This window comes from Carcharodon carcharias, chromosome 17 (genome assembly GCF_017639515.1).
Source record: "Carcharodon carcharias isolate sCarCar2 chromosome 17, sCarCar2.pri, whole genome shotgun sequence".
NCBI lineage: Eukaryota > Metazoa > Chordata > Chondrichthyes > Lamniformes > Lamnidae > Carcharodon > Carcharodon carcharias.
In genome coordinates this window covers 17,960,674-17,973,650 of record NC_054483.1, presented here as the reverse complement: position 1 = coordinate 17,973,650, position 12,977 = coordinate 17,960,674, and the positions used below count along the sequence as shown (strand labels likewise).

The window sequence follows — 12,977 nt, the reverse complement described above, 5'->3', positions numbered from 1 at the left end:
CATTCCTGGGTTTGATTTACTCACATGAATTGAATCATTTACTACAATTATTTACCATCCATTATTTAAGACTTCATTGTCTTCAGTCAGCAAAGGTAACAGGGAACATCCTTTAATATGCAAAAGAATAACAAGAAATCAGTCTAAATGAAGTGTTTCAAATTATCATATTGGACTGCGGCATGCCCCAAACACTGAAAGACCACCAACACTCACTGACCAGGATCATACCTGTTGCCCACATTACAATAGTGACTACGGTACAAACAGAATTCATTAGCTGTAAAGCATTTTGGGCTGTTCCTGAAGTTCTGAAAGGCATTATATAAACCAAAATCTTTGTCAAGTCTGTATATCCTTGGAAAAGTATTGGATGGCTGAAAATACCTTTAAAACCGTAGCCCATCACAATTTTTCAAGAAAGAAAACTGACTCACAATTCAAGAAAGGAGGGAGACAGAAAACAGGAAATGATAGGCCAGTTAGTCAAACACCTGTCATTGGGAAAGTGCTAGAATCCGTTATGAAGGAGGTAGTTGCAGGTCTTTTAGAAAATCAGAACATAATCAGGCAGTCAGCATGGTTTTGTGAAAGGGAAATCCATTTTGACAAATTTATTAGAGTTCTTTGAGGATGTAACAAGCAGGGCAACCAGTAGATGCAGTGTATTTGGATTTTACAAAGGCATCCAATACAATACCATGTAAAAAGGCTACTGCACAAGATAAAAGCTCATTGTGTTGCAGGTGATATATTAACACAGTAGAGAATTGACCAACAGGAGACAGGCAGTCAGGGTTAATGTGTCATTCTCAGGTTGGCAAACTGTAACTAGTGGAGTGCCACAGGGATCACTGTTGGGGCCTCAACTGTTTACCATCTATATTAATGACATGGATGAAGGCACCAACAGTTCTGTATCCAAATTTTCTGACGATACAAAAGAGGAGGGTACGGAGTCTATAAAAGGTTATAGATAGGTTAAGTGAATGGGTAAAAATTTGGCAGATAGTTTACAATGCAGCATAAGTAAAATTGTCCACTCAGCAGGAACAATAGAAAAGATTATTTAAAAGGAGGACAACTGCAGAATGCTGCAGTACAGAGGGATCTGGGCGTCCTTGAATCAAATACCAATCAAGGGCACAGCATATCTTTCACCTGAATTTCAGAGTGGAACATTAATTAACTCTGGACCATCAGAATTTACCTTTGCCTCAATAATCTCTTGAATACAAGCAAGACACACATCATCAGTTGTTATTGCAATAACAGACAAGCAAGTTTAACAGGAACTATGAAAACAGAATCTGAATGTCAAAACTTAACTGCAAATCTATTCAGCTTGTGCACCACTCCATAGAATTTTACTCAACATTTAGCTTACAGTATTGCATTTTTGGCAGCAAATACAAACTAATGAACAGGATACAGCAACGGCCAGAGGCACTCATACCACCATTTCTCAAAAAACGTGGACAATCAAGCACTCCAAATACTATTTATTCACACACTGCAAATCTTAAACCTGCTAACACATCCAGTGAGCTTTTCCCATTATAAATTCTTATGTTCCGAATTGTAATGCAAACTTTTTATGTCAAGTTATCTCATTGCAGTTACACCCTCCACCTGTGGAGCTGTTGCATCACCTCCAGTTTTTCTTTTGGCAGCTCCACTGCCTGAACCATAGGGTACGACTTAAGATCCAAATGACTTTATTCTCCATGGAAATGTGAATTCACAATAAAAATAAAAAAAGAGGGCACATTAGATTTCAAAATGAGGACTAGCTTAGGTCTGTTTATTCTGTTCTTGAGCCCCAATTTACCTGGAAACTACAGTTGTGTGTAATGCCACAAGACATCAACTTAAAAAAAGCTGTTTTCTTGTGAGGGCAAAGATGTTTTACATTTAGGTATTGGTGACTGCAGATTACAAATTTGTTCGACATTTTCCACTTACAACACTTGACTGAAAAATAATCAAAATTTCAGCTCTGCATAATGGACTTCACTCCTTCTAATTCAATGAAAGCCTATGAAGGATCTGGCAAAGTCAGTCATTCTAACAGAAATCACAAAACTTGAAGAAAAATCATGAACTCACTCATAACTGATTTGATTATACGCTACAACATATTAAATGTAAGCAAATCTTTAATACTCGCTTCCCAAGCTGCCCAAGAGATTGGAGTGACCCTAAAATGGATGGCTGCACAGAAACAGATAATCATAGATGACAGGACAACAATCGTCTCAAAACTAACAATAAAACTTGCAAACTAATTGCTGAGTGGCACATTATAATACAGCTTTCCAATTCCCTAGAGTAAAATAACTCAATCACAACCTGATAGCTTGTCTTTCATGGCGGAATGGTAACATGTATACCACTACTCTCTCTCCTTTGGCCCCACAAGGGCAGGGGCAGCAGCAGCAACAGAGCAACAGAAGCAGCAGCAACCCCAAAAGCAGCAGCAGGGAACAGTTGAGACACTATATACCACTACTCAATGTACATGTACGATTACTACTCAATTGAGTACACTGATTAAGAAAACTATCCCTGTGCACAGCAAACACATGCTTTGAAAATTAACAATTGAGTTTGGAAGTAGAGAAACTTAGCTCATTCTCAAACATGTATTTTAAACTTAAGCTTTCATAACTTATGAATTCAAAACAGGATGTACAATGAAAATTGTATCCCACAGCACAAAGTAGGGTTAGCCAGCTAAATAAGCAGTAAGTGGGTCATTTACCAGGCTTGAGTGCACAATAAACCAACCAGACCCACACTAAGAACAGGATATGACTCTCAAGCAAAGAAATAAGCAGGAATTTGGAATCCCTGTTTTCACGTGAATGAATACTGATTTCTTTTCCTATGCCTCTCTTCCTTCAAAAGCAGGAACCTGAACAGTAACTTCACTGACTAAATGGTTTGAAGAAGGTTCTGTTTCAGCTGGTAACCTATTTCTCTCTTTAAAGTAAAGAATCACCTCTCTGCATCTTCAAAGGTTTGAGATGCATCAAAATGTCAACCTCACAATTTAAATTTGTTGCAGTTTCTAAAACATATGTCCTGTTTTGCGACATTGGTGTAGTTCATTTAGTGAAACTGCCTGGCAAATAGAGCTAACAGAAATAAATACGTTGAAAAGGAGCTTTGGCGAAAAGGCAGGCCGTTTGCAGAATTAATCCGATACAGAAAATGCTTTGTTTTGTGTTCAAGTATGCAAGCAAAGTTTTTTTTGAATGTAAAATGTTGGTAAAACTCTGGAAATAAGAGCACATAGTTTTGGTTTCTAAAACTGGTTCTCACCCAAACTATAATTGGTTGCTGGACAAAAAAAATGTCACGCCCAAGCATCTGGTAGTCAACACTTGAATAACTAATTGAAAAATAGTATTACTTTATTTCATAATTTGCATAAAACCTTAAATAAAACTCTAATAAATGAAGTTCTCAAGTAACTAGGTTCATCATAATCGGTCAAATTTTCAACACGGAAGAAAGATATATTGATGGAATGCAGTTACGAAGGAAACGCTCATTCAAAAGTAAACTGCTATTTCCAGCAATTCAATGGATAGATTTCCTCAGTTTTGACTAAGCATGGGAATACATAATTGTCTAAGATTCTGCTTCACTTTGAAATTTTGTCAATGTTGAAACAAACTATTAACAAAATTTACAATTATTAACTTCGCCATTACATGAACCTAATTGTTAACATGGTTGATCTGAGTCATTGCAAACTGTCCCCATTATCATTTACACCAAAATCAGTTACATTAGTAAGACACCAGCTTGCAAAAACAATGTGTAATTCAGTGACCTAGATCACCCTGTCAGCTTTCTCACGACAAAAAGTGGAGCTGCACTCACTTGAGATTGATTTTAATTTTAATTTAGAGCTGATAAGCAGAAAATTCAAGGGTTAAAGACGAAGCTTCTAAACTTTATATTATGCCAGCTGTAGCTATAGGTAGTGCAAACCACAAACTGCGTGATAGCACTTAAAAATTGTTTGACACAAATGATCAGAAATGCAAACCCCATGAGTTCAGTAACTGCCTGCAAATTTAGTGTCTATATGCAATGCCACATGACAGTCTTGGAGACATAACAAAAAATTTTTTGCCAGTTTAAAAATTGTAGAGAGAAAGGATCACCCTATCACAAACACATTTCATTTCACTAGTCTGTGCTGCAAACTGGTCTCAGCTAGGGTGGTAGGTGAAGCTCTGAAATTAGCATCCAAGCCTCTGCACCAGGGAATGAAAGAACATGCTTTAGTTTCTAATCTTGGTTCATACCCAAGAACCTTTCATGGATATTTTAGATATCAGTGAAAGAACCATACTCAGTTCTGACACACTTTGCGATCCAAAAATCAACCAACACAGGCATGGTTCATGTAAACTATGTCCACTTAAGTGAAATACTACAAGGCACTGTCATGAAGAGATATTAATGACTATAATATTACTGAAAATTATTTTTAGAACGGATTTGTAGTGGGGTCTGTGTGTTTGACTGTGTGTGTCTTAATTGGATTAAAACCAGTTAGTCTAGGTGCTATGATGTATAGTTTTGAGATGTTAATTAGATAAACATAAGGAAGATAGAAGATAAAGTGTAAACTTACATTTGTTGAATAAAGCTTTTAAAGAGCGTGGGAGTAAAATCTTGCACCTAGCTGTGAGACACCAAGCAATGTGTTTATATTACTAATAAAATTCGTGGGATGAAAATATTATTTTTAGAAGATGTGATGTTAAATACAATGGAAAATTTACATTCAAAGGAAAAGCTAGGAACAAACAGAAAGGAGTTTGTATGTGTAAGTCAGAGGCACTTAAGGTCTAACTAGCCTGTAAGCCTCCCACTGTGTCTGCAAAAGAGCCTCATTTTGAATTCGTACGGTCAAATGTGCTTTGCCTGGTGTCTGTTTAAAGTCTATGGGTTATTGTTGCCTTGGTGGAGATTTTCTTGGGAGTGATTAATTTGATGATCTGCTTAGAAGTTGTTGTGGTAGTAATTTATAGACATGGGTATGTGTTTAATTAGTTGTAAAATAATAAACGTTTAGTTTAGTTTTATATAAAAAATCTCAAGGTTCAGTGGTCTTATTTCTGAATTCAGCTGCATCTCAAACATACCAATTGAAAATATAGGTTATGCAGTTTTTTCAAGGCTCCCTCTGGGATTTAAACAACTCAGCCTCTACCAGCTGCCGTGTCATAACAGCATGCAATAAAGAGGTTACTGAGTCCCTTTTAAAATTCAAACTTTCAAGAGAGGAAAAGCATGTAGCACCTAGGTTACCGTACGGAAACAAGCCATTGGCACAAATTAAAACGGTCATTTAGTTAATAAGAAATTATTTTGTTTAAAGACTTGTCCACTTTGCAATATCATGATAACGTTTATTCATTAACAATGCAGCCTATTTAATTTCAAATTACCAACAGTAATACGTCCCAGAACAAGGAGTAAAATTAAACACCACAATCCAGGAATACCACTCGCAAATAAAGGTCATTCCACAGGCTTGGAGATCAGGATTTGTGTGAAGGTGCCAAATGAGGATGAAAAAAAAATCTTCTGGATGTGAAAGTGCTCTACACCCAATAAAGCACATTTTAAAATAAGATAACGTGCATTTAACGATGCAATGGTGGAAGCAGAACAGAAAACTTGCCCTCACGGTCCCAAAACAGCAGTGGTATAAATGATCAGATCATTTCTTTTCGTGACAACAGTTGAGGGATAACTTTTAGAGCTGGGAGTTGGGGAGTAGATTCCCCTACTCTTGTCCAAATCATGCCACAGGATTCTTGATGTCCAACCGAGGGAAATATACAGTTGCATTTCCGAGATGGCACCTCCGACTGTGCAGCACTCCCTCAGTACTGCGCCGCGGGTGTCGGCCTGGCTCAGGCGCTCAGGTTTGATTTTTAGAACCCGCAACTATCTGACTCAGAGACAAGGGTGCTAACCACTGCGCTGTGGCTAACAGACGTGTTAAAAAAAAGGTGCGCAGGGAGTATGGGAAGCTACCCTGCTGCCAGGCATCCACTGTGCCAGTCCAGACCGACAAAACCCTCTGACCCCGACCCCTTATTGGCCACCGCTCCCCAGCCCAGCACCACAGCGGCCTCCGATTGGTTGAGGCCGATGCCAATCATCCTGGCGACACTTCCGTTTCTCATGTTTGTTTGCTTGGTCGCTCCTCACAGGAGAGAGAGAGAGAGAGAGAAAAAAAACACATCCAAGCCGTCTTTTAATTAACGTCACTCCTCCACCCGCTTCAGGATTCAACATCGCAAGCCGAGCCTCCTTGGAGGTTTGTGCCTTCCCTCTGACCGGGGTCTTTCTTCGGGGTGATTGACATATGTAATATACAGTTAAATACGGCGGCTCCTCGCACTCACCGTTGAGTCCAGTCTCTTCGTTGTTGGCTTCTGGTTGTGCGGCTGCCATTTTGCGATATTGGGAGATTTGCTTTCCTCCCGCTCCCGTGGCTCAGGACGAGTTGCCCCGGGCGCTGTTCGCCGTTAGGACGGTTTGAATTTTCGAACGGTCCGTGCCCGAGCGCTCGGCCGCTCCCACCAGGCTGGACTGCGCCTGTCCCGGCCGCCAGCCGTGGTGGGGGAGGGGGGGGGGTGGGGCCAATGGAATGGGGCGTGGCTGCCGCGCGCATGCCACGTCGGCAATGACGTCAACGCATGGGGGTGCCCCACCCCCCCACAACACCCTGGACGTGCGCGCCGGCCGCCTTATCCGTGGACACATGCGGTCAGTGCCATGGCTTTGGCTGCACTCTCAAGTAGCTGAATGCATGCACGGATATTTGTACCTGATGGACGAAGCGGATTGTCGGAATCAGAAGAAAAGAAAGCAAGGGCAGAATTTGTTTCTTTTTAAAAAAAAATTCAGCTCCACCTTTTCCAAAAACGGAAATAGGTAGATTTCTGGACTCTAAAAGGCATCACAAGGGGTAAGAGAAAAGAATGGGGGGGGGGGGGGGGGGGTGGGGAAGTACAGCCTTAAAAAAGGATCAGCTAGAATCATATTGAATGGCTGAATAACCGACTCCTGCTCCTACTTTCAATGTTTGTTATGTCTCTGCCCCACTGGTCAGTGGGAAACAAGCAAATATGCACTCCCACATTGACTCAAGAAACTTCATCTTCACTCCCATTCCACTCTCTCCTTACTTCCTTGACCTCACATTCCAAAGATGCCCTACCACCTGGCACTTCTGCAGTTTCATTTCGGCACAGGTAATTATGCATTATTGCCCCTGAAAACCTCAGCCATCAGTCAGCTAGTTTATTTTCCACATTTATGGGAATTTCAACCTATTACCTAATATTCACTGATGAGCTCAGTGTTGGTTCATTTTACAGTGCTTCATCCAAAATAGCAGCTTGTAATATCCACCAATACCAAAAGCTCTTTCAAATTTGCAACCCGAAGCAGTGTGTGTACTTTTTTCTCTTCGGCACATATCCAGATGCTCTTTCTGTATTGCTCCTGGGTCATCAACAGGCTGGGGGTCAAATGGAAAATCATCAGCTCCCTATTTGCTTTCTACAAACAGCGGGGCAGAACCCCAGAATCGACTTGTACACCTACATCACCAGCCATTTATTTGCAACCCTCTCTCTGGGGAAGAAATGGACACTGCACGTCACACCTCCATCATTGTATGTAAGTGGAGACTACGGTCTTCAAACAGGCCCCTCTCAGTGCACCGTATTCAGGTTCAGTACTTTCAATCGAGAAGACTAACTGCACATTGAACTGTCAAATGGGTGAGACAAAGGTGTGGACCCAATTATTGTCCAGATCATAAGTTGACATGTCTAGTGCACCAGTGAAACATATGTTGTACATTCCCTTTAAAAAAATGTGAAAAGAATCCTTACTGGAGCTGCATGGACACAACACGAGTATCAACTACAGACTGCAACATGTGATGCTACAGGATGTGCAGCCTTCTTGTTTTTCAGATATGTTACATTTTAAAACCTTTAAAAATTCCAAACCAGCAAAAAAGTTTAACTTTTCCTATCTTTTCCTAATGGTGTTGACTCACTGTTGGGACAAGACCACATGCAAAAATAAGTGTGAACCTGTCAATGAGGTTGGGTGCATCAAAGCCAAGCTCAATTGTTGACTTACCGACATCCATATACGTTCCAGCAAGAACTCCTGGAAAGTGGGCAAGAGTGGAAACTCTGGACCATTTTGCAGCTGACTGCCTTGGGATTGATAAAACTCATGCTAACAGTTCTCCCTTAACACCCAAGACCAACAAATTCAGCTGGGGTGTCCCCTTTCCATACTTAGAACCCTGTGGCATCAACAAGCTGATAATGAAAGCTAAGATTGGCCCTGGGAAGCTACAGGCTATCATTACCTGAAGGTGAGCACTGATGTTGCTAAGTCCAGAAAAGGCTAAAAAAACATTGCTCAAAGCAAACCCACAAGAAAAATACCATGCCCATAGTAAATGGAGTCAAGTGGTTTCAGATTTTCAAGTATAAATCTCACACCAGAAATCCAAGCATACAGTCCTTTCCTGACATTCAGCCCCTGGAGCCTGTTGCACCATTCAATTTGATCATGGCTGATGTATATCTTAACGTCAACAACTCATTTGGTTTCCATAACTTTAAATTACTTTAGCTGTTAAATAAAAAAAATCAATGTCAGTTTTGAAATTTTCAATTGACCTAGCCTAAACAGTTTTTTGGGGAAACAAAGAGTTCTGGATTTCTTGTTAAGTTTTTGTGAAAAATGTTACTTAAACAGCTTGGCTCCGAATTTTAACGTTATGCCCTCCACCAGAGGAATGAATTTCTCTCTCACGACCCAATGAACTCTTCAAATCATTTTCAACACCATAACTAGATTAGCTGTTGATCTCGTATATGCAATGGAATACAACTTATCCCCATAATTTAAGCCTTTGAACCCAGGTATAATTCTGATACATTTGCACTGCATACCTTCAGAGGCCACTATATCCCTCCAGCAGTGCAGTGCCCAGAATTGAATGCAATGCACTAAATGGGGTCTAACCAGATGTAACCTCTCTTCCACCCTTGGAATTCCAACCTCCTCAAAATAAAGGCCAACATTAGACTTCATTTTTTTTTTTTGCAACTGCCCAGTTGTATTTAATGCTTTTTGCATCTGGACCCCAAAATCTCAGCTCGAGTTCCCAACTAATATTTAGCATATATTCTGTGCCCCAAGTGGATGACCTCACACTTAATGCTCATTGAACTCCATCTGCCAGTCTTGCTCAGTCACTTAATCGATCCATGTCTCATTGTGACTCCCATCCATAGCTGCATCACATAGCTTGGCATCATCACCAAACTAGGGTATATCTATTCCTTCATCCATTTAGAAATGTCATGAAAAGCTGCATTGCAGTGCAGATCCCTGAGGAACATTATTGAGTCAGCTTTTTTAATCAGGTCTATCAAGATTTCTGAGTGAGTTGCAAAGTGTCAGGTGTCACCACTTTTCAGGTCAAGTTGTCCATGCTTAAGCAGCAGTGGGCTTCAAGGCAGACAAAGGCCACTGCCAACCCAATTATCTCAGTACCATCTTGTTCTGCTCACAGTCCAACAAGCACTCACCCAGTCATCCACTTTCAATGGTGTCTCTCATTTCTTAGGATGAGAACTTGGGATATGTCACTGCCAAGGCATGCATTTTTTCTCCACTACAAGATGGTGAGCTGTCATCATGAATCACTACAGTCCATGTGGTGTAGATGCAACCACTGTGCTGTCAGGGAGAGAGAGTTACTGATTCACGTGTCCCAGAGCTCAATTCAGAATCTGCTTGCTTGTGGCATGTTGAGCCAACTGGGATTCAGCACCATTCCCTGTACAGTCACTGTTCTTCTGCAACAAAAAAAATGGCAAGGAATTTGTCTGGAGAAAAAACTCATTCAACTTTTGTTAGGATGACTGGAAGGGCTGAGACGACGTGACACTTGGTTCCCACAGAACGCCTCGTCCTCTGGTTGCCATTTAGCAAATCATCACCATTAAAACTGAAAGTAGGAGCCAGTTGTGTAGAGAAGCCAACCAATGCATAGCGGGGTCACGGCCCTGTAGAACCTGGGGTACTGGTTCTAAACATCATTTGAATGCCATGAAATGATACAGAAAATATATAATGGCATTTACATCTGGAGAACTAGCATACAAGGTGATCTAACGTATGCTTCAGCTACATCAAGTCCTAGTAAAGTACTGCACTGGGCACTGCACTTTAGGAAGGATATCTCTGACTTGGAGGGAGCACTACCCAAGTTGACAAAAATGTCTGGACTCCAAGGGTTAAATTATGAGGAAAGGTTACATAAACTAAGGTTTTATTCCCTGTAATTTCCAAGGTTAAAGGGCAATTTGCTCAAAGCAGCCCAAGCATGGTAGAAGTTTGTAACTCTGCTCTATGTGGAAATTTATGCTCAATCAATTGTTTTAAGTCTGAGATGGTTCTAATGGATTTGGGGCAAAGGCACAAATTTGGAGTTAAATCAAAGATCATCCAAGATCTCATTAAATGGCAAAACCAGCTAGAGGTTCTTAATGGTCTCTTCCTGTTCCTTGGTTCCAGGGTACAATACAGATCTATTGCAGCATTCCTCAGAGTTGCACTCTAAACAGAACACTTCATTCAATGCCACAGACCAAGCAAAGTTATCAACACAGAAATCATCTGAAAGAACATCCCTGGCATGCAAGCTGCAAAGCATTACAAGTTAACAATCCTCAAGATATCTTAGGGTTTGAGCCACAAGGTGTGTACTTGGTTATGAAAGACAATCCAGAAGCTATAATTATTCCAATGTTTACAAATACCATGTCTATAAGCGTTCTTCCCATATTTTGTTTGTGCCTTCATTTTGACAAGCACACACCAAACAGAAGCTCCTTTAATTATATGCTGATTTGGCCTGCCATGATCTGACATCCTGTAGTTTGAATTGAACTGACATTCTCTGTAAATAGTTGAAAGAATATCAGTTTCTTTTTATTTTAATAGATTGAGAGATACTTGTTCTCACTGATATCTTCCAATTTGTGACGGTGGATTTCAAACTTCGACCATGGAGACATTCCTGGAAAGGGACCACCTGACCTACTTTCCAAAAGACAATAAACGACACAAGGAAAACAGCAATGTCATTGGAGAAAATTCTAGCATTCAGACACTGCAAAATCATAAATCAGAGAGAAATCTTAAGCATGCAAATCACCCGGGACCTTCAATTGTGCGGAAATCTCAATTTGATAGTCACTCTGGTTCTTGCAGCACCACCACGTGGCAGGAAATTGGTAACGCAAATAATTGCCGTCCCATCAAAGGCAGCTCAACACACAAAAAAATAAAACTTGCCTCAACTTCACTAAATTGGCATGGCAGTGTAGTGAGGAAAATCTTCACGTCAAGATCACAATTTGGACTTACATCTTAAGATCAAGTGAAAACTCTTGGGTTGCCTGCACATGAGAAAAATGATGTACAATTTGCTCTCACACTGAATGGATTGAGAAACAGCCAAGCCAGGTTTGGACACACTCCTTTATACCTCATACACATTTTCAAGTCTACCTCCCAGACTCGAAAGGAGACAGGTTGTGTGTTCTATAAACGTAGCAAATAAACTTCAATATTGATATAATGCTGAAGTCAATGCAAAAACTCTGACAATTTGTTTCACATATTCCCGAGTTCAAAATGTTAACATTGAAAATCCATTCAAAAAAGATACTTCAATGTACATCCTCTGGCATCACAAAAGTAAAATAAAGTGATACTTCATAACAAATGAAATTAACTGTGACTGCCAACCTGGTTCTCCGGGTGAAACATCGACTTGGAAAGTAATCAGGATTTCACGAGCAGTAAAACAACTTCCCAATCCATTAGATTCAGTGCTGTTTCCCACGAACACAATCTACAATACACTCTTCTCTCAAGCTGCTATGATACTTCTAACAGAACGGTCAGCCACACGATTCCGGTCTGTCCTGTTGCACTTGAGGGACACTGAACAAGAGAAATACAAATCAGAATGACCATTCCACATATCTCAGCTCATCCTGCAGTTCTTCCCTTTCCTCTCACCAACAATTCAACTATAAGGTGGAACATTTTTCCTTCCATAAACGTACTTATAAGTTCAGTGGGTTGACACGCTTTCATATCAAGAATAATTCAGTAAATCAGAAATCTGAATATGCCATGCACGGGTTTTAATGGTCCAAACTAGAGGTTATGTGGAGGGGACCAGATATGAGATTACAATTTGGGCAATGTTCTTGATCCTAATTTGGCAGGAGCAGTTGGAAATAAATGGACATGCATTGCCCACGCATAGATCTAAATAACGGCTACTCAATTAATTGACTGTACAAACCTGACTCTCTCAAACTTGGTCGGTGTGGCCGAAGGGTAAAACGAGAAGCGGAACATTTTCCAAGTGGAGACGTTTAGTGAAGCATTAAGTTTGTACAAAACAAGAACAAAAATACCTGGAAAAGCTCAACAGGTCCGGCAGCATCTGCGGAGAGGAACACAGTTAACGTTTCGAGTCCGAATGACACTTCAACAGAACTAAGTAAAAATAGAAGAAAGGTGAAATATAAGCTGGTTAAGGGGGGGAAGGAGACAGGTAGAGCTGGATAGAGAGCCAGTGATAGGTGGAGATAACCAAAAGATGTCACAGGCAAAAGGACAGAAATGTTGAAGGTGGTGATATTATCTAAATAATGTGCTAATTAAGGGTAGAAAGCAGGACAAGCAAGGTACAGATAGCCCTAGTTGGGGTGGGGTGAAGGCATCGAAAAAGGCTAAAAGGTAGAGATAAAACAATGGATGGAAATACATTTAAAAATAATGGAAATAGGTGGGAAAAGAAAAAT

General features: G+C 40.5%; 1 protein-coding gene and 1 long non-coding RNA gene across 3 annotated transcripts in view; one reads left to right on the top strand and one right to left on the bottom strand.

The window, feature by feature from the left end:
* The window catches only part of LOC121289575 (BCL2/adenovirus E1B 19 kDa protein-interacting protein 3-like), a 28,722-nt gene extending 22,046 nt beyond the window's left edge, over positions 1 to 6,676 (bottom strand). For both annotated transcript variants that reach the window (XM_041209121.1, XM_041209122.1), the window contains exon 1: positions 6,447 to 6,676. In XM_041209121.1, coding sequence (XP_041065055.1) covers positions 6,447 to 6,495 — 49 coding nt within the window. In that variant the 5' untranslated portion in view covers positions 6,496 to 6,676. The remainder of the gene's footprint in view (positions 1 to 6,446) is intronic.
* Positions 6,242 to 11,877, top strand: LOC121289576. The gene is made up of 3 exons (XR_005945609.1): positions 6,242 to 6,358; positions 10,666 to 10,849; positions 11,095 to 11,877. It is a non-coding gene; the product is annotated as an uncharacterized LOC121289576 (long non-coding RNA).
* Positions 11,878 to 12,977: the final 1,100 nt, after the last annotated feature.